Here is a 20,721-nt window from a genome sequence, read left to right on the forward strand (position 1 = left end):
TGCTTTAACGAGTGCATGTCGAACAACATTTCCACACTACGATCGTGATCGTGACTGGTAAAGGGATCAGCCAGCTCGGCGTCATCTGCTGTGGAGTCCACTCCATTGCTAAGAGCTGCTTGATCCTGACCGTATCTTTTGTATACCTGGTTCACCTTAAGATGACCAGCATCAGTTACTATCGACTCTCACTATTTTTGGCCACAAGGGTGACGCTCGGACACTGCCACTTGTGGTTGCATGGAAGTGGCATCGCCAACTATCTATCTACTTGAGATAAAGTGCATAAAATCGGTGCGGATATAAACGATGACACTGACTAAATTGCTCTTTATGGCCCATCGTATACTCTTGTAACGACCTGGCCATCCCAAAAGTCAACCGCGTAAGCGATGGTAAAGTGACAAGATGGTGACCAGTTGTCGATGGCCACCATGCCACATCGGGTCAGGCACTTTTAAACGATGTGAATTCGAACACCGAATGTGCCCCTAAAGCAATCAGAACATGTGGTCCTGTCGAGAGTACAGGGCACTGAGTGTTTTTTACGTTGAGCATCTCCACCCGGAGACGGCAGAAATGAGCCGTCCAAGCCTGACCAAAGTTGGAAAATCGATTGAATACCCTGCGAATCTGCCGGTATGATGGAAAGGGTGGGAATGAGATAGTGCGCTGCCACATTGACGGTGTTCTCGGTGATTCTACAAGATTCAAGATGAATATAATTTTTATGATTAAATTGAATATATCCCATCTACAGCCCCTTGATTCGGTGGAAAAACGCCTGTACTGGATTGCAGAGTCAAAGAGTATAGGGCGTACCGTATGGAAAACTGCGTACTGCTTTGGAGCGAGAGAACAGACTACAACAGTACGCCCCACAATCTGTGAATCCTTTCCTCTTCTCTCTTCTTTTCTCTTTTCTTCACCAAAAGAGTTTACTCTAAAAACACTTCCTTTTACCTTTAAAAACCACATACATGTGAGTGAACATCCCTCGAGCTGTCCCAGTTGTCCAAGTGGCCGCGAAGATTGGTGCATCGCCCCTCGTCGCCGTCGTTCTTATCGGCTTCGTGGAGTGAACGAACGGTGGCGTGTCAAATTTGAGTTTGAGACTTGGATACAGGTCCTCAGCTCTCATCACACACCGATAGTCTCTCCACGGTATCGGGAATGATCAGCATAGGCACTTGGAGACGATCGAGACGCGTTGAAGGGCGCATCTCGTCGTCGTGGCAAATTTTAGCCACTTTCATTCAACGTGGCACTTTTTTCACCTCCCCCTCCTTTGGCCACTTGATATCGCTTCTGTTGCATGCATGAGCATCACCAATGAATAGAGCTGATTCATTTTGTTAATTTACAGACATCAACCGTCAAAATGGGTAAGGTGAGTATCAATCAGCCATAAGCTGAAAATTTTCTGTCTTCTCTTGGACCGCCGCTGATAAGGCATATTCCCCATCTTATAGGAGAAGGGCCACGTTAACGTCGTCGTCATCGGTCACGTCGACTCCGGAAAGTCCACCACCACCGGTCACTTGATCTACAAGTGTGGTGGTATCGACAAGCGAACCATCGAGAAGTTCGAGAAGGAGGCTGCCGAGCTCGGTAAATGTGAGTATTACGGTCATATCAATCTCGACGACAATCGCTGACTTTACCACCACAGCTTCCTTCAAGTACGCTTGGGTTCTTGACAAACTTAAGGCCGAGCGAGAGCGAGGTATCACCATCGACATTGCTCTTTGGAAGTTCGAGACCCCCAAGTACAACGTCACCGTCATTGACGCCCCTGGTCACCGAGACTTCATCAAGAACATGATTACCGGTACCTCTCAGGCCGATTGTGCCATTCTTATCATTGCCACCGGTATCGGAGAGTTCGAGGCCGGTATCTCCAAGGATGGTCAGACCCGAGAGCACGCTTTGCTCGCCTTCACCCTCGGTGTCAGGCAGCTTATCGTGGCCTGTAACAAGATGGACACCTGTAAGTGGTCCGAGGACCGATTCAACGAAATCGTCAAGGAGACTTCCGGTTTCATCAAGAAGGTTAGTCTTATTTTCACTCGAAAGTGGTACGCTCAGGTATTAACAATTCAAACTTTAGGTCGGTTACAACCCCAAGACCGTCGCTTTCGTTCCTATCTCTGGTTGGCACGGTGACAACATGTTGGAGGAGTCCACCAACATGACCTGGTACAAGGGATGGACCAAGGAGGGCAAGTCCGGTGTCGTCAAGGGTAAGACCCTTCTCGAGGCCATCGACGCTATCGTAAGTGGCACTTTTTTTCAGACGCGGCGGGGAGTGTGGCACTTTTTGCCACCTCTATCATTTTTCTCTTCTCTCTGACTTTTTTCTCCTTACATCTCGCTTACATATCTTCTTCACTCTCACAGGACCCCCCTCAGCGACCCACCGACAAGCCTCTCCGACTTCCTCTCCAGGATGTCTACAAGATCGGTGGTATCGGCACAGTGCCCGTCGGCCGAGTCGAGACCGGGTATGTGGCACTTCCCCTTCCCCCGTATTATACTTTAGCTTACATCTCCTTCTTCTAGTGTCATCAAGGCCGGTATGGTCGTCACCTTCGCCCCTGCCAACGTGACCACCGAAGTCAAGTCCGTCGAGATGCACCACGAGCAGATCCCCGAGGGTCTCCCCGGAGACAACGTCGGTTTCAACGTCAAGAACGTCTCCATCAAGGACATCCGACGAGGAAACGTCTGTTCCGACTCCAAGAACGACCCCGCTAAGGAGGCCGCCTCTTTCAACGCCCAGGTCATTGTTGTAAGTGGCATTTACACATCGGCTACTTGAACCGAACTTTTTCGGTTCAACTTGGCCTTTTTTGCTCCAATATCTTGCTAATGTCTTCTCCTTCACAGCTTAACCACCCTGGTCAGATCGGTGCCGGTTACACGCCCGTTCTTGATTGCCACACTGTGGGTCATTTCCTTTACTGTTACAAGCTTGAAAAGCTAATAATTCGTGTAGGCCCACATTGCCTGTAAATTCGCCGAGCTCATCGAGAAGATCGACCGACGAACCGGTAAGGTTATGGGTAAGTCTCTTTCACTTTGCCTCTTGTCTGCCTGACGCTGACATCGAATCGAACTGCAGAGGCTGCTCCTAAGTTCGTCAAGTCTGGTGACGCCGCCATCGTCAAGCTTGTGTCCCAAAAAGTGGGTCACTGCGCGCACTAACGCAACAAAAAGCAATCAGTTACTGACCAAACACCTCTCTGCAGCCCCTTTGTGTCGAGGCCTACTCGGACTACCCCCCTCTCGGTCGATTCGCCGTCCGAGACATGCGACAGACCGTCGCCGTCGGTGTCATCAAGTCCGTCGAGGTAAGTCATCCGGCCTTCTGAAAGTTGCCTGTATGGAGCTGATCTTTTCCTTTCTAATATAGAAATCCGACGGTAAGGGTGGAAAGGTCACCAAGGCTGCGGAGAAAGCTGGTGCTAAGTAATTCTAATTCCCTTGTCTCACTAAATGACAACGCTGACAGAGATACCCTCACAGGAAGAAGTAATCGTCTCGACCGGAACTCCGTCGATCGTTTCTTTTATTTTCTCTTACATACGTTTCATACATCTCTCGTCATGCATCCATGTCGATGATCGTGTCCTGCTGCATTCTCTCTATTCTCAAATCCATGTGTATATGCATTGAAACGGAGCCAAGATGTGGAGAAGATAGAGAAGGGGGGTGGTGTTTGAAAGAGGAGATGGAAATTTTGGTTCCGCTGCTGAAGCGGAGGTCGCCGACTTCGTCGACCATTATATTGGCCGTCATTATATCGACCTATATTGACTGTCTTCGACGGCTATTATGTTGGTGTATTTCTAATTCTATTCACTTCTAATATCTATCTATTCACCTCGCTACGTGCCAGTACATGGGGTCTCCTCCATCCTTCTCCTCTTTCCCAGACCTCCACCAATCTGGGGACAAAGACCAAATAGCCGGACCATCAAGGTCAAGATCTACCGCTGCCCCTACCGCTGCCCCTACCTTCTCGTCCTTTCCTGATCTCACACCTACACTTGAGAGGGATGTCATAAGTAGAAAGGTAAACACTTCGCGGCGACAGAGCGAAGAGCGTCCAAGAAGCTCTAGACATGACCATATCCACCATGAGATAGACAGATCTGACCGACATCGGCGGGACACGCATGAACATAGACATCGAAGCAGAGAAAATGGCTCTGGGAGGGAGAGGGGAACAGAAGAGTACATTGGAAGGGTGAGGGAAACAGACAAGAATAGAGACAAAGAGAGACACAGAGATCGATCAGCAGAACGCCGGTACAAAGAGGAAAGAAGGCGGAGAGATAGAGAAGAAGCTGAGAGACTGGTTCGAGGAGATACGAAGCGTGCTAAGCGTGCTAAGCTTGACGATAGAGACGAGAATTCGAAGAGCACAAGAGGGGATCGATGGGCAAAGGATGTCGACGATGGGACCCCGTGGTATGAGTCGATGGGGAAGCCCAAGGCTGGGTATGATGAGCCGCCTGACCCAGTGAGTTGTATCTTAGATCGAAGAGACGAAAGCTGACTTGCCTCAAGTCACCAAAGGCGTTCTTTACAGACACGGCGGGGGACAGGGACATTTTGCGATACGGAGTCACCTCATCTACTTCTGTGCCGAGATACTATCGTGATGGAAGTGAGTGTTCCTGTTAGTCATGCTGGTCCTCGTTTCTGATGTATCTATAGAGAATCGAATATTGGGCTTATCAGAGCGCCTTCGAATCGTGGACGGTCGAGAAAGGACACAGAAGGGAGTCGAGGTGGCTCCTATGGGACGACCATATATACCTCGATACTCATCTCGACAAGCCCAGCCATCAGCAGCACAACATCTCCGACGTATTCTCGTTCAACCATCCGACACTTCTGCTTCCTTCGACCCATCCTCGAGGTTCATATCCTTTGATATCAGACCTCCTCACGACGAGGCAAACGGTCCTTCGTATCGAAGTATATCTCATGCTCAGCAGGAAGATGATGATGACTTGGCAGCATTGCAATCTGTTGTTGGCAATTACTCCACCCTCGAGGAGGAGGTACGAAGACAAACAGCTAAGATAGAGCGACATCTTCGAGACAATCCTAATGACACGGACGTCTGGATCGAATACTCAAAACTCCATCTTCGACTATCTTCCGAAGCAGAACGTACAATAGGCCTTGTGGATCCAGCAAAACTACCTACAACGCGAGCGCGAGCAGAGGTCACTCTCTCAATCCTCTCGCGAGCTTTGGACGCTACAGAGGAAAACGGATGGTCAACTAAACTTCATCTCGCCTACCTTCATGCTGCGGAGGCCTTTTGGCCTGCAGAGAAGGTTACCGGACGTTGGAAGAACGTTTTGCGGGAACTGGGTGAAAGAGGTGGGAAAGAAATCGAAGAGGGAATGATGGAAGTTTGGCTTGGATACATCGCATGGCGAGAAGGTCAGGGATTTGGCAAGGCCGAGGGAAAGAGCGGCGGGGTGGACGAAGTGGTCGACGTGTATATTGACTGTCTGACCAAGCTCCAGAGTGGGTCCACCGAGGGAGATGATTTGCAGGCCAAGGAGGAGAACCTTGTCTACCTCTTCCTTCGAGCGTGCCTCTTCCTCAAACAAGCCGGGTTCGGTGAGCGAGCCTTCGCTGCCTTCCAAGGTCTAATGGAAGTCACCTACTTCAAACCAGACCACCTTCGTCGCCAACCCAGTTTATCAGGCCGGGCCACATGGTTCGAGTCTGTGCAGTCCGAATTCGAGGCATTCTGGGATACTGAAGCGCCTCGCATCGGCGATTCTGGTGCCCGGGGTTGGAGAAACCATACCGCTGTCTCGTCTCCATCGCCTAAACCTGATCACAGCCTTCATCATAATTCGTCGGATCCCTTCGAACAATGGCTCGAAACGGAAAACCACGCAGAAATGACATACGCTCTTCCTGGTCGAGTAACCGATCTCGATTCAGCAACGGAGGACGATCCTTACCATGTGGTACTCTTCGGCGACATTCAACCCTTCCTCTTCCCAATCTTCACTCCGGAAGTCCGACTTCAACTCATCTACGCGTTCCTTACGTTTCTCGGTCTACCATACACTCCTCCAGGTGTACCTAGCACCGCACCAGCGGGTAACGATCCACACCTGCGCTGGATGTTGATGTATAACGACATGGCAAGGAGGTCATATTGGCCTAAGAAAGAAGGCAGGACGAAGATCGCTTGGCAGACTGTTGGAGGGGAACCTATGGAACCTGAGAGGAGCAGAGGTTTGGACAACCCATTTCAGTGTCCTACGAAATGCTGGTTGCAAGATCGGGGAACGATGTTTGGGAGACAAGGCAGCTGGTTCAAGGATCTGGAAGCGATGGATCTGAGCATGTTGGACACCAACGTAGTCAGGTAAGTCCCAGGGATGCGGATACGGTAAGAGGCTGACCTTGCTTTAGGAACGTATTCACCTTACTACGCCCTCTTGTACCTGATCCATCATTCACTCTCGCTTCGTTCGCCTTTGAGGCAGCTGTATCACCGAAAGGGTAAGCGCACATTGCAGCTTATACTCCGGGAAAGGTGAGATGCTAATCATTGATATTTCACCAGCGCGGTGAAGGCGGCAAAGGGCATCTTAGCGAACGATCGGGACAACTTGCTGCTATGGGACGGATATGCTCGACTCGAGAGGCAGCGAGGTAATGTCCCAGCAGCACGAACTGTATATGTCATGGCTCTGCAAGCTGCGAGGGCTGCGAGACTTGGTGCGACCAAGACTGAGGACGAGATGGACCTGTGGACAGGTTGGGCAGAGATGGAAATGGAAACAGCGAACGAGGCGCGATGTTTAGAGGTCGTAGTCATGGCGGCGGGCGTTGGGGAAGAGCGACTCGGTGAGCAATGCCAAGGAGGTGTCTTCCTCTTGTTTAGCTGACTTTCACTTTAGCGGATTGCCTCGAATCTGGACATGCGTCCTCCGCTCCATCCTCCATTGCATTGCTCAAGACTAGACAGGTGAGTGACCTTCTTTGCAAGCCGAACGAGTGAATGTTTACCATTCATACAGTACTACGCGAGTCTTGAGAAGACATCGAAGTCCAGCGAATCGCTTCTCGTCGCACTGTTCACATATCTAAGTAAGGGCGTGGAGACCGTCCGGGATTTCTGTCTCCAGCGCGTCGCATCATGCCCTCCATCGAGTCCCGAAGCGGAAGAAACACTCCAACTTCTGGTCAAGATACTACACCTCCATACTTCACATCACCCAGCTCCAGCACCCTTAATCCGCGAAGTTCTGGAAATCGCTCTCGCTTCTTTCCCCAACAACACGATGTTCCTATCCTTGTACCTCTTTGGCGAGCTTGGTGGCCGAGTCTACGGACGAATACAACGCTTGATATCCGAATTCACCTCGCGAGCTGAGGGCAGCGGCGTTGTTACACACTTGTGGGCTGTATGGGCTGAGGGTGTATCTGCACATCGCACGTTCTGGGACAAAGGTGGTGGAGGTGCCGAGAGAGTAAGAACGGCTCTAGACAAGGGCATAAACTCGAACAGGTAAGTTGATGACCATACGGACGACAAGGACACAGCTGATCATCTACAGTGGACGATACTCCGCTCCACTGTGGATGCTCTACATCGAGTTCGAAACCTTGATGGGTCGATATCAATCTGCCAAACAGCTCTGTTATCGAGCGGTCTCCGCATTAGGAGGTTGCAAACGTACGTACACAACTTCTCGCTCTGTTATCCTATCGCTGTGCTGACATATCTCTCTGCACCACAACCAGCTCTGTATCTGCTGCCATTCCACCCCTCGCTACGACCACACTTCGCCCCTCGCGAACTCAAAGATTGGGCAGAGCTTATGATTGAGCGTGGTATTCGTCTTAGAGTACCTTTCGAGCAGTTCTTCTCGACAGAGGAGGAAGAGATGGGACCCGCTATCGCATTGCCGGAAGATGAAGAGCTGGAGGAGGACGAGTTGCGATTCTTGAGCGAAAGACAGGCTCTGAAGCCGTATTAGGACAACCAAGAACGAGACGCATACCAATACCACCATCTCGCATAAGTGTTCTCGATCTTGGGTTTTCTTACCATGGGTCTCGGTTCGTTGCGAAGCATATGAACCTGTATGCATACAAGAGACCCCTAAATGTCCACTGCGGGGATCATATGAGCACCTACAACAGTACAAACAGGATGTTTCAGTGTGGTTGGACACTTATAACATGTGACTGCGACGTTCAATCACGGATAGCATCTAGGACCACATCCAGGCCTCTCAACACTGGCAGCGCCTCGCCTGCAGAGATACACTCCACCATCATCTCGCCCATTTCCATCCAATATCTATCCAACCATCCTGCGCTCGTATGTACCGCACTACTCAGGAACAACAGACCCGCACTGACACTTGTACTATTCGAATCTCTCGCACTTTCTCTCCCATTCAACGCATATCTCAACTCGCGCATGATCAGTTCTGGCAGATCGGGTATCAAGCCAGGTACAGACTTGGGTTGCAAGATCCCTAAGCAGGTCATCGTCTCGAGTATAAGCGAACGATCGTCTGTTGATCGTTGGGAAGTGGACAGTGTGTTGAGGAGGTTTTCGGTCAGGAGGGTGTTGATATGTGTGTGCGAGAGGGGACCGTATCGGTCGCATACTTCGGAGATGCGGGAGAGATGGACGACTTTGGAGGGATAGTTGAGAAGTTCTCGGTTGATCGCTGCCTTGGAGTCCTATAGAATGAAAACGTTCAATTCAATTGATTGTAAGGAGAGGTATGTCACCTGAAACTCACCCTACTGATCACCGGCTGCGTGTCGACAGTTTAAGGTTAGATCATCACTACAGCATTCTACTGTGGATGAGGTGTACTCACATTCCTCTCGACCGTTCCCAGATGTCCATATATCCCACTGACCAAAGCCTTCAAATCTCCATCTAAGCCACCGCCTTTCCCACCTCCAAAATTCGCATGAACATTAATCAAAAGCTCATACACATCCAACCCATCTTTCGGCACGCTCAGCAGACTGGAAATAGCATTCAAAGCTGCATGTTGACAATCTTTAGGTATCTCCTGAGTCATCTCGAGCAGTTCTTGTGCTAATTGCGCTTGTTGGGTTGAGGTGTACCCCTCAAACTTGGCGAGGTTGGACAAACCTTGAAAGATCAGGGAGAGGGTGTGATTCTCAGAAGGTCGTCGAAGACCGGTCATAATTAGCTCTTTGACGGGTCCAACGTATTTCTTGTGAAGGCTGGGGGGCAGAGCGGGCCTACGAGCGGACGTGATACACGTGTGATCAGCTCAGGACGTTTGTGAAGCAACAAGTCGGCGGGATGGACACATCAGCAGAAATTTGAGCCAAGGATACGGATGTATCTCCAAGCTGCGCCTGCTTATTGCATGAAGTCAAGGCGCAGAGAAGGGCAGGGATTTGGAACTCAAATCTAAGGCATTGGATTCGCCAATACCGACATTGAGCGTACAAACGCTACCTTGCGTTGTAGCTTCGAAGAGAGTGTGAGGTGTTACGAAGCGACTTCACTCACAAAAGGTTACTTATGATGCATGCTTCAATGATCGCCCGATTCGGATCAACACTGTGTAAGAAGTCCATCAAGCTCAAGCTCTGCCTGATATGTGACCAAGCGAGTGGCTGGACTATAGCTCGATGAGCAGTTGTCAGGTGAGTAAGTAGTTTCGCTGCCACGATCTGAATAGAGGGCTCGAGGGATTGATGTAGTGCGAGAAGTATCATGGAGCACGACCTCTCATCCAACATCGAAGCCAAAGCAGGGTTGGATAGGACCGACAACGCAACATGCACGATCCCAGCGTCTGCAGTGTCCAAGAGGTGAGCGCCACCACGAATGTTGAAAGATCCAAATGTCACTTACCATCGGCGAGGAGTAATTGAGCCGCTTTGAATGTTAGATTGCGCATGATAAACGGTATCGCAATTGTAGGGTGGGTAGATAGGCGAAGTGCCGCAATCACCACGTTTGCGCCCTTGTCTTCTTCCAGACTCCAGAGCACAAGTCGTTGAGCCCGTGCCGCGAGATCACGATCTAGCGCCCACAAACAACACACAACGATTAGTGTTGCAGATAGCCGACCCAGAAGCAAGCAAGCTCACCGTCCAGGGGGAAGACATTCAACGCTTCGAGCACTGCTTCAGTTGGATCTGAGGTAAATAGTAAGGAAGTATCAGTTTCACCGCCAAACTACCGTTCCCTGATATGTCTTGCTTACAGCCACATTGCTTGCCGCTCAACAGGTCATCGATGATATCAGCCAGAGTACTTATGATTTTCCCCGTCAAGGTTGGTAGAAGAGTAGCGATCATCTCAAGCAGAGATACGTCAGCTAAAAGGATATGATGTGGCTGACGGAGATAGCCAATCATGATATTCAGAGTGATAGGTCCGAGACAGGCAAGTAGTCGTGTAAGCAGTTTTTGCGCTGCCTTTTGACTGTATACAGTGAATAAGTTCAGTCAGCCACTTTGAGCAGTGATTGGCACAGTTGTGTGAAATATGACTCACTCCTTCGGAGCGCGTCCCTCTGTCAGCACGTCGAGGGCCATGCCTCCCACAACGTCCAGAAATGGTTCGAAGCTACAAACATTCAGCGCTCTTCGCGACGAACTACAGCAGAGCCTATCTTACCGGTTCAATACCACAGATGCAATCTGTCCTAGACCCTTCATAGATCCCGCTCGCAAGTCTGTTGGTAAATCCATCATGAATTGCACCGTTTTGCGCAACAAATCCGTGGTAACGAAATTCATCATGTCCCAAGTCGCCAAGATCGGCAGGGCAGAGCACAGGGCAAGTTGTGCGTCTGGGGAGCATTTGATAGAGAGGGGAAGAAGGAGCGAAAAGATCGGGAGAGGTGAGGCAGTTGATGGGTAACGAGATCTGAGGTCGTTTCGGAGTTGCTAATGCGGTCATGATCAGTATCATGTATGAACAATATCGTCTTAATTCGGGAGTCTCCATCGCGACAACCGTCTTCAATGTCCATTTCTCTACCTGTCTTGCTGATACCCTTGTACGACTTTCATCCCCATATCATCCAATGGATGAAGATGACAAATCCGATTGGATAAGGGCGAATATACAGACACGAGGAGCGGTAAAATGGACGTCTGGACCGCACTCACCATTGGAGTGTGCTCAATGATGAAGCAGGTCCAGATGACGCCTTCTTCAGCTTTCCTGTCATATTCACACAACTTCAAGCTGGCCGCTAACAGCGCATGTGTAGTTTGCAATATCATTTGACACGATGCTGCCTTTTCAGAAGGTGAATACACTTTGAGAGCCCGAATCAGTGCTTCTTGAGAGACCGATTTGTCTTCGCTCCCAAAAGCTGCCATTTGGACCTGTCTCAGGAGGACTGGTAGATGACTCTCGAATAGCAAAGAGCTGGATCGTTCGACTCCTAGTATGATGCATAGAGCAAGATTGGCCGCGACGTGATTGCCACTTAGTAAACTAGCAACAAGGGTTGTGCTATCAGCTTTTGCAACTTTAGGGGAGAGATGCCGCTCACAGGTTCTCGATCGCCAAGCCGACAGCCTCAGCAGTTAAAGTTGACATTGCCATCGCTTGACCTGTCACCGCAAATCAACTCAATTCGAGCATGTCCCTGCCTCATGGATGATTTGAAAAACCCACCGCACAGGTATGCAGCAGCTTGACCCCGCCTGTCAGCTACTTGCTGATCAAAAATGACGCTCTCAAGCGTCTCGCAGACATATCCATGAACGTCGGTTAGACCTTTCAGAGCCGGAGCATACAGGTCGAGGGTATCGATAACTTTGGCTATCAATGACAAATTTATTTCAGATGCATTTTAGCGTATTGTCAATTTGTGGCCTGGGTTGATCAAATCGACCCACCGAAGATTTTAAGAGCTCGAGAGAGCGATTCATCAGTCTTCTCTTCCAGGAGGCTATCGAGCTTAGCACGCTGTTGGAGCCATTCGTTGGAAAAGCGGACCCCTCCTAGCGATTGCTGCGGTGCACGAAATCGATGAGTAAGTATATAACGGTTGCGGGGCGGGGAGGGGGGGGGGGAGGATTTAAATCTGGATATGCTTACCTCGGCTGCTTGATGATCTAATATAGCAGGTAGGTTGGCCAATGTTCTTTGCATGTACATTAGTATACCTCTTCTCTCAGTATACTGACTCACTCATCCCCGTCGAGGAAGAAATCGTAAAGGCCTGTTAGGAAACTGGTCATTGTGTGAGATGTAGCAGGAGCTGGTCAGTAAAACGATGTATCTGTTAAACTCTCTCAAGTCACTGGAGAGTTGGTGTGATGCATGAGAGCGATTGAATGAGGGTAGATCGCTCATCAGTACATATACAATTTATGTGGTGCAATGTAGTTCTTTTGATGGGTAGACACAAAGGTAGACCTCTATACCCCTTGCAAGTCCGGGTCTACTCGAGTATGGTGGGTGGTGGTTGGGGAAGGTGGAGGTTGCGTCATCCACAACATTCCACCGCTGTTGCCATTCGGCCAAGCATACCCGGTCAATCTCATCAACACATCCAACTATCACTCTCTCTCACTCAAGTCTCATTCACTCAAACCTGCCCCAATCGCACATAAACCACTGCATGTCATCTCCAAACTCGTGGTACGAGACGCTCACATCGACACCCGCTTTAGTAGCAGGAGCTATCGGAGTATCTATCGCCGCAATATTCGCTGTTGGTGGAACCAATCGTACTGCCGGACAAGTGAAAGAACAGGTCAAGGAGGTTGCGCATACTTTGGCAACTGCTGAGGATAGTAAAGGGAAGACTGCACAGGTTGTGAGTGGGCGCGGACAGGAGTGTAGGAAAGTGGGAAACATGTGCTGATCTGAGATGATGTATGGATAGGCTGCATCCGTCATGTCTGCTCCATCTACTGAGCTCGCTCCTCCCAAGGTATGTCTCCCTGGAGATTCCCAACCATGACATGTATACTCGAAATCTTGGGGGAGCTTTACATACCAGCTAACCCAACCAAAACCACAGGACGACCCGATTACCCCCTCGCAGCTCTCGCAATTTGACGGCTCTGACCCTTCCAAACCCATCTACGTCGCTATCAAAGGTCGTGTATTCGACGTCACTGCCAAACCCGAGATGTACGGCAAAGGTCGAGGATACAACATCTTTGCGGGGAAGGATGCGAGCAAAGGCCTCGGTGAGTGTTATGTGCCCACAGTCGGTACATTCGGACACCATGCTGATTTATCATCTGGATCTAGGCATGTCCTCGCTCGATATCAAAGATGCTGTCCCCGATTACTCTTCCCTCAATGAGACTCAAATGCACACGCTCAACCAATGGGAATCATTCTTTGAGAAGGTGAGCCGAGCCATCATGTTGATGGCGTAGGAAGAGTTCCGAGCTAACGCACAGCCATCTGTGAATTCAGAGGTACAACGTTATTGGCAAAGTCACATCAGAGTAGTTGACATATGGATATGGACAGAGAAAAGAACATTGATGGTTTGATTATCAGGCGAAGGAAGGAAGTCTTTATGCAGTGTGAAGAACACGTATCCTTGCCGTTCGGGCAATTCCAATCGTACTCGCACTGACCACGACCAACGTACTAATCACACTCAACGAAGAAAGGATCAACAAACCCCAACCCGACTAACCTTTGTCTTTCTCTCTTTCCCTGATAGTCGCAATGTCCTCCTGCACGTCCTCCTTTGTACCACTAACGTGTCGTCGTGGGGTGGTGGTGGCGTTGGGGAGGGTCTGAGCGTCGGTCGCAAGGGTGTTTTGTTTGTTTCGCTCGTCGATTGCCAAGGAGGTCTTTATACAACAGCGTCGAACATCTTTGATCTTCCTTTTCTTTTGCATACCATATAAAATTAGAAGATAGAGACTAGGTGAGCTCCTCCGTCAATAACTCGGTTTGTCTACATTCTGATATTTGTTGTCCAGGCACATCCTGCTTGACTTAGACATACCATGTCAGCTGCGCAGTATTACGCCGAACAGCCTTATCAAGGTCAACCTCCTCCTCCGCCAGGCTATGGACCAGGACCAGGAGGTTATCCTCCTCAAGGCTATGCCGCGTGAGTAGTAATTGATCAACTTGGCCATAGCGACTATGGTGCTGATAATGTCACCGACCTTACAGTCAACAAGCTCCTCCCCCTGTAGGTCCTTTGTCTTCGCACGGTCCCCGCTAACACCACCCCGTCCATCACAGGGCCAGTTCAACCAATACGTCCCTCCGCAAGCTATGAACTCTGACCCCAACGCATACCAACGCGATTACGAAGGACAGAACAGAGATGGTCCAGGAGCTGGAACTGCAGCGGCTGCTACAGCCGCAGGATGCTGTGGTCTTTGTTGTTGTTGCGAGTTATTAGGTTGTATCGAATGTTGCGAGTGTCTCTTCTAGCCCAACGCACCAGTCTCTACCCTACGCGATCGGTGTGGGAACATAGACTAGAGATAAGATATGATGCGATGCGATGCGATTACATGTCGTTTAAAAATGGTCGTAATATACAATGTCCCCCTAGTTATCATCCTCAACCAACTCACTCTCATCCCCAACAGCAACTTCACCTTCATCCTCTATATCATCCCCATCCCCTCCTCCCTCTTCTTCTTCTTCCTCTTCACCCTCGCCTTCGCCCATCTCCACATCACCATCTCCCTCGCCTTCGCCTTGTACTGTACCGGTCGACTTCCGAGGACCTTTACCACGTCCTGGTCCGGAAGGTTTCTTCGCCGCTTTGGCTCTTTGCATGTTCGCCCGGTAGGCTAGAGAATTGGATCAAGTCAGTACGTGACGGTTCGCATTGTTAGGCAAAGCGACAGCCATCACGTGAGGTCGGCATTGCCAGAGAGATAAGGTAAAGACCAGGTCGAAATGCCAAAGCCGCACTCACCTGCTAATTCCTGTTCTAGCAAGGGTACCAACGCATCTGCAGGACCAAAATCCAGCTCTGTAATAGCTTTGATAACGTCCGACGCTGTGATAGTCTTTCCACTTCGATCTATCGCTTGGTCGTGTGCACTGCGGCGGGGTCGAGGGTATGAGTTAGCTCACGCGCTTGTCCGGAGGGAGGGATTGGGTCTATAAACGGTGGTCGCGTTTGTTGGGGGGGTTGGCGGGTTTTAAGGGAAGGGCGAGCTCACGCTGCGGCTGTAAGAGAGAGTCGTCAGTACGAAGTCGTTGAATACAGAGCACGGTGCGAGTAAGAAAGAGAAAAGGGAGTGGAGGGTATAGACAATATGTAGAGGGATAACACCACACTCACTCAGATATGATATGAACACTGTTGATCCTCGTAGTAACGCCAACACTACATCCTGTTGCATCTTCACGTTATCAGGTATCTGCGAAGTATCAAACCATAACAATCAGCCCTTGTCCTCCCTCTACATATCATTGCACCTCGACAAGTGAAGTTCTCCCCAGCTAGCCCTCGAATGGAAGGGAAGACGAATACTGGACTTACCGAACCCTTTGCCAACTTTGTCAAATTCGTCTTTGGCAATTCGAACTCTGCTATACCCGCTGAATTCGCTCTTTGTTGTTGAGCAGCTGCTGATAGTGGTACGTTGGATGGTGGTTTGGGAGGATGAGAAGTAGCTCCTTTTGGTGGCATCGTGTGGGCGGGGTTTGTTGTGGACTTGAGACTAGGGTCGAGAGGTCGGCTTGGAGATTATTCGGTCGTGTGAGGATCGAAATGAGGATTGATAAGTAATGGGATAGCTTAGATACAAGAGGATCGAATGATGAAGACACTGTCGTATCGCTTGGGAGTATTCTACTTTCGTCCGGGGAAGCTGAGAAACAGCAACAAGAGAATCGCGAACGAGAATTCATGTTCTCCTCAAAAGACGCGTCCATCAGTCGAAATTTGATCCCGTTCAATCCATCTCGAGCGAGACGAGAGAGGGGAAGAGAGAAAGGCACTCTGATGCCTTCCAAAACGACGATCACTACTTCAAACATTGATTCTGTCAAATCGCAATCCAAGTTGCATAACACTTAAAAACACTTCGCTGCTTTGTACTTGATATACATCTCCTTGGATTCAAATAGCGCTACACTAAAATTAGACAAATACTACTAAACTTGTTCTTCAGATCCGTTCTCCGTCCCTCCTCTGTGTGCTACGCCACGACGCGCCGTTTAGAGATCACGTCGGTGAACGTATTGACCGGTGGACTCTTGGAAGACCAAAGAGTGGGGACCACCAGTGTCGAGCTCCTTGTGGCTGTGTTGAGCCTCGGCAGTGGAGTGAGAACCGGACTGAGTACCAGAAGTACCGGTAGTACCGGTGGTACCAGTCTTGTTGCCGTGGTGGTGACCGGAACCGGCCAAACCAGCAGCACCAGCACCAACACCAGCGACACCAGCAGCGCCGGCACCGGCAAGACCGGTACCAGTGTTACCGCCGTAACCAGCTTGGTGTTGACCGGTGAGACCTGAACCGCTGCTGGGTCCAACACCGCTTCCGCTCTCACCGCCGATGCCTGGGACTTGTCCCTGTCCGTAACCGGCCACACCCTCACCTCGGGTCAAGGGAGCAGCGGCACCAGCACCGGAGGTAACACCGTCACCGGTAGTAGAGTGGTGGTGGTGGGAGTGAGATTGAGACTCGTAGGCGGCTCCACCGGCAAGAGCACCGGCACCAGCGGCAGTACCGGCAAGAGCGGCATCTCGAGGACCGTGAGGGTGAGAAGAGCCGTGGAGGTTCTCGGCGAGATGTCCGACACCAGCACCGGTGGTGTGAGCGTTGCCTAAAGTAGCGAGTGTATCATCAGCGTCAAGGCCTTGGGTTTCTACACAGCTGGACTGGAATACTCACTCTCACCGGTCAAGGCATCACGGGTACCGCTTCCAGCATAAGCGCCGGAGACGGTCTCACCAGTTGATCCATGCGAGTGGTGTTGGTGTCCTGACGCACCGTCAAGAGCGCCAGTAATGCCAGAAGAGAGGTTACCTCGACCTGAACCGATTCCAGCACCGGTAGCAGCGTTCTGTTCGCCCTCGTAACGATCGAGCGAGTTGTCGAGTTTTCCATGTTGACCGAGACCATGGCCGTGGTGACCAGTGGTGGAGGATGTGTTTCCGTAAGGTTCAGGGATGTTACCGGAGGCTACACCACCAGCACCAGAAGAGGAAGAAGATGTAAATTTATCGGCGATAGGGGTCCCCTTGGGGATACCGGCAGAAGCATGCTCACCGCCTACACCACCGTTGAAGCCTGATCGCTCTTCAGAGGCGAATTGACCAGCTTGGGTGTTGGCAGATGTAGCGATACCGTGCTATAAAGTCACAAATAAAGAATCAGCCTTGAGCCCCCTTCTGGAGAGATGCATTGATCGAATGGTAGGTTCCACTCACGCCTCCTGAAAGACCTGTACCTCGACCGTGCTCGCCGGTGGGTGCTCCGCCAATAGGTGCTCCGAGATCCATATTGTGTGTTTGTATTGTGTGTTTGGTGGGCTGGAAGAGTGAGTGTTGTTTGTTTGTTGTTATGAGGGAAGAACGATGTACGAAAGGTATTTGTGGATATATAGGTGGCGCGATGGAGAGAGAGACTGAGCAAGCAACTACGGAAATGGTAATAGAGGGCATATAAAATCAAAGTACGTCATTGCCCAGTTACCACTGTACAGAAAAGATGATGACATCTGACAACAGCGAGTACTCACAGTGTTACAGTACGTACCGATGGACAACCTCCACACAACCAACCATACAAAAGTGCCACAAATAAACTCTATGGTGAGATCGATGCGCGTCATAGCTCCATTCGGTCCAAACCTTCCCTAGAAACGTCACCGGCTTGCAAACTGCAGATCACATGGTTGCATAATGAAATAGAGAGAGAGAGGCAGGTAAAGCAATGTGGCACATACTACCACAGCTAATGTTGACCAAATCGACCACCGTACCGTTGACAATACAGCGGCCAGGCAGCGTGGACCGGACAAGTATGCATACGTTTACACAGGCAGTACGACTTGGACCGCTCGCGCAAACCGCTCGTGCTCAAGTTACAATACAGGTCAATTTGCATGAACAAGACATTAGAGAAAACACTATGGCTACAAGCTACTACTGACTCCCAAAGACACGTCACAATGCCATACCAACTTGGTGACCGGCAGCAGCACGGGAAGCACTGCCATCAACATTGGCACGAGAAGAACCGAGGCTCGCTTCGGGGTGTCTTCTGACAACTCTCCAATCTGTCTCCTTTCCACCCACGGGGTATTCCCTCTCAAGGATACGTCCTGTCAAACCACCGCCAAGAACCCTCTTCGCACCCTGTTTAAGCGCACTGATACCACCTCTCTGCCCGCCTGTAGGTTCTAGTCCTGGAAGAGCGGGTCGTCGTACTTCCCTCACTGCCTTGGGTCCGTTGTTGAACGTCTCTCGTCCGAGGATCTCGATCGCCGCAGCATCACCTTCAACCTCGTGCCACTTTCCAGTGGTAGGTGAGAAGATACGATGGAGAGTGGGGAGTCTGATAGGGTCTGTGTCGTGGATGGGTTGGATCTTGGGGCTGTGAGTGATGTCAGCAGGGCCAGCAATAGCGTCGTTGCACGCCACTCACTAGATGTGGTATTTGTGAATCTCTCGGTTGATGACGATGCAGTATTCGTTGATCTCCTTTCGGATGATGAGCTCCTGCAAAAACACCACACCATCAGCCTCGACTCATCAGATCAAGTGGAGATGGAACTCACTTTGACGACCGGCTCCAACCACTGCGTCTCCACATCCACGGTATCAGGCTTACTTATGGCCCCTTCCAAGCCTACATTCCTGAACCAGCTCCTGCCTTGTTCACTGATCACACCTCGTTCTGCTCTTCTCCTCGACGATTCATTCAACAGCTTCTCCACCATCGCCAATCTCTCTGCCTCCAAGACGGGATTATGAGGCTCGGGAATATACGTCGACTTGTCCAAAGAAGAAGACACCGGTGCGAAACCCGATGCAACTTCGAGTCGAGCGAGATAAGCAGCGATAAAATTAGACGGAGTGAGTTCCGGGTCAATCTTCGGTAAGAGGTCCATCCTAGCTTGTGTGTATCCAGCATGGGACTGGGACTGGGCGCTGTTGTGGTGTTTATCGGACGAAAGTTGAATACCTTGGAATGGTTTGACAAGTCCAGCGGCACCACCGACGGAAGACGAATCATAATCTTGATTAGCACCAGTGCCTGTCTGACCTTGGCGTGGGAAAGAGTCGTCGTTATCTTGATCGCTGTACGACGACCTATCGCTATCGCTCGAATTTCCACGACCTAATCTTGCCGCCCTGCGCGGGTTAAGACTCGTACCCCTTTGTGGAACATCGACCGATCTTCTTCCACCACTGTTCCTATGGCCAGCATGCGATTCGTGTTCGCCTGCACGGACGCTGTCAACGTGAGCGAAACCACCTTGCAAGCCTTGTTCGTCGGATCGCGGGGGTCGAGAAGAAGAAGGTACGATACCAGGTCGATCATCGCCCGATCCGAGGATGGCACCTCGATTGACGCTGGTGACATGTGGCATAGGAGGAGGGGACGGTCCATCTCGGGGAAGACCGGAGATGGAAGAGCGTTCAGGACTTCGAGGAGGGACGTGCGGGGTGTTCTCGTCATCGTGTCCCGGAACATTCAAGCCCGAGTTGTGAGGAGGGTTAGGGAATGCTGACAGGTGTTGACCAGCCGATCGAGTCTCTGGAACAGGAGGAAGGGGTTTGGCGGCCGAACCTGGTACAGCACCCGGAGCTTGGTGAGAGAGGAGGGAGGAAGGCGAGGTGAAGTTCTGCGTGTGGGCCGACGAAGATGGAGGAGGGTTGTTGACGTTGGAAGAAGTGGTAGGTAGTTCAGGTCGTTCGGATTCGTCGACAAAAGGTGCTCGATGACCTGTCTCATCTCTTGAGGAAGGTGACGCTTTGTCTATGAGAACGACATCTTCGTCCGATCGATCAATGGGTCCTCCTCCTGATCCGACACCGAAGCCGGACGCAGCGCCGATGGGAGGGAGTTGCGGTGGACCCGATTCGTTTAGCTTCGACCGTCCTTGTCTCGTCGGCGTTGGGGCCTCCGCATTGTGACTGTTGCTGAACGTAGGCGAGGAAGTCTGGACTGGGGAGGCTTGTTGCTGTTGTCGAGAAGCGGGGGAGGTGGGTGAGGGAGGTGCCGATGAGTTGGCAGACGAGGTGGAAGGGGTTTTACGATGTCGGAACTTTGAGAGGAGGGATGGCATGGTGAATGATCAGTGATCAAGTGTCAACGGTTGATCGATAAGGGGAGGTGCAAAGTGATAACCAGGTAGGGTGTGATTATCTCCTTAGCACGAATTGAGTGACTGATTGAACGATAATGATAGTGATAGCAGGTGGTATAGGCTTTCCCTTGTTACTGTCTACTAGTCCTGGCGATTGTACGATTGTATGCCCAGTTGCTGTGCTGTCAGCGGCGTATAGCATAGAAACACAAGCATAGGCCGACGGTGAGTGACAAGGAAGTAGTATGATGATGATGATGATGCAGTGCAGTGCTACGGTGAGAACGAACAAAAGTCAGGGCTCCGCATTCTCTCAAGAGACTTGTGACGTCGATCAGGGACACGATATTTTGACTGTCTGTGCACTATCAAAGATTCCCGTAAATTACGTTGTTGGTTTTTGGACGATGA

At 50.6% G+C, this 20,721-nt stretch overlaps 8 protein-coding genes across 8 annotated transcripts; 4 read left to right on the forward strand and 4 right to left on the reverse strand.

The window, feature by feature from the left end:
* Window positions 1-1,381: 1,381 nt before the first annotated feature.
* On the forward strand, window positions 1,382-3,475 carry CI109_102093 (elongation factor 1-alpha; the record flags this gene model as incomplete). The annotated part of the gene is made up of 11 exons (XM_032007619.1): window positions 1,382-1,390; window positions 1,473-1,617; window positions 1,673-2,052; window positions 2,111-2,275; window positions 2,401-2,504; window positions 2,563-2,791; window positions 2,890-2,946; window positions 2,999-3,065; window positions 3,125-3,186; window positions 3,252-3,353; window positions 3,416-3,475. The coding sequence occupies 11 exons, from the start codon at window positions 1,382-1,384 to the stop codon at window positions 3,473-3,475; spliced, it is 1,380 nt and encodes a 459-aa protein (XP_031858057.1).
* Window positions 3,476-3,904: 429 nt separating this feature from the next.
* CI109_102094 (uncharacterized protein) lies at window positions 3,905-8,036 on the forward strand (the record flags this gene model as incomplete). The annotated part of the gene is made up of 11 exons (XM_032007618.2): window positions 3,905-4,078; window positions 4,152-4,252; window positions 4,411-4,528; window positions 4,576-4,675; window positions 4,726-6,415; window positions 6,463-6,552; window positions 6,617-6,900; window positions 6,954-7,021; window positions 7,074-7,564; window positions 7,614-7,732; window positions 7,801-8,036. 11 exons carry the CDS (start codon window positions 3,905-3,907, stop codon window positions 8,034-8,036), a joined length of 3,471 nt encoding a protein of 1,156 aa, XP_031858056.2.
* Window positions 8,037-8,256: 220 nt separating this feature from the next.
* Window positions 8,257-12,273, reverse strand: CI109_102095 (uncharacterized protein; the record flags this gene model as incomplete). Its single annotated transcript, XM_032007617.1, has 15 exons — window positions 8,257-8,754; window positions 8,817-8,831; window positions 8,898-9,294; window positions 9,572-9,860; window positions 9,920-10,090; window positions 10,159-10,206; window positions 10,275-10,495; window positions 10,568-10,639; window positions 10,691-10,962; window positions 11,188-11,521; window positions 11,580-11,640; window positions 11,705-11,851; window positions 11,929-12,043; window positions 12,131-12,176; window positions 12,224-12,273. 15 exons carry the CDS (start codon window positions 12,271-12,273, stop codon window positions 8,257-8,259), a joined length of 2,736 nt encoding a protein of 911 aa, XP_031858055.1.
* Window positions 12,274-12,656: 383 nt separating this feature from the next.
* Window positions 12,657-13,504, forward strand: CI109_102096 (uncharacterized protein; the record flags this gene model as incomplete). The annotated part of the gene is made up of 5 exons (XM_032007616.2): window positions 12,657-12,854; window positions 12,924-12,971; window positions 13,062-13,233; window positions 13,298-13,398; window positions 13,469-13,504. 5 exons carry the CDS (start codon window positions 12,657-12,659, stop codon window positions 13,502-13,504), a joined length of 555 nt encoding a protein of 184 aa, XP_031858054.2.
* A 512-nt stretch (window positions 13,505-14,016) lies between these two features.
* CI109_102097 (uncharacterized protein) lies at window positions 14,017-14,455 on the forward strand (the record flags this gene model as incomplete). Its single annotated transcript, XM_032007615.1, has 3 exons — window positions 14,017-14,123; window positions 14,189-14,207; window positions 14,261-14,455. The coding sequence occupies 3 exons, from the start codon at window positions 14,017-14,019 to the stop codon at window positions 14,453-14,455; spliced, it is 321 nt and encodes a 106-aa protein (XP_031858053.1).
* A 120-nt stretch (window positions 14,456-14,575) lies between these two features.
* Window positions 14,576-15,674, reverse strand: CI109_102098 (uncharacterized protein; the record flags this gene model as incomplete). The annotated part of the gene is made up of 5 exons (XM_065967083.1): window positions 14,576-14,823; window positions 14,952-15,079; window positions 15,202-15,208; window positions 15,324-15,402; window positions 15,525-15,674. The coding sequence occupies 5 exons, from the start codon at window positions 15,672-15,674 to the stop codon at window positions 14,576-14,578; spliced, it is 612 nt and encodes a 203-aa protein (XP_065823155.1).
* A 530-nt stretch (window positions 15,675-16,204) lies between these two features.
* Window positions 16,205-17,494, reverse strand: CI109_102099 (uncharacterized protein; the record flags this gene model as incomplete). Its single annotated transcript, XM_032006993.1, has 3 exons — window positions 16,205-16,815; window positions 16,884-17,343; window positions 17,423-17,494. 3 exons carry the CDS (start codon window positions 17,492-17,494, stop codon window positions 16,205-16,207), a joined length of 1,143 nt encoding a protein of 380 aa, XP_031858774.1.
* A 666-nt stretch (window positions 17,495-18,160) lies between these two features.
* On the reverse strand, window positions 18,161-20,289 carry CI109_102100 (uncharacterized protein; the record flags this gene model as incomplete). The annotated part of the gene is made up of 3 exons (XM_032006994.1): window positions 18,161-18,590; window positions 18,642-18,715; window positions 18,775-20,289. 3 exons carry the CDS (start codon window positions 20,287-20,289, stop codon window positions 18,161-18,163), a joined length of 2,019 nt encoding a protein of 672 aa, XP_031858775.1.
* Between the last annotated feature and the right edge of the window lie 432 nt (window positions 20,290-20,721).

This window comes from Kwoniella shandongensis, chromosome 4 (assembly GCF_008629635.2).
Source record: "Kwoniella shandongensis chromosome 4, complete sequence".
In the NCBI taxonomy this organism is placed as follows: Eukaryota; Fungi; Basidiomycota; class Tremellomycetes; order Tremellales; family Cryptococcaceae; genus Kwoniella; species Kwoniella shandongensis.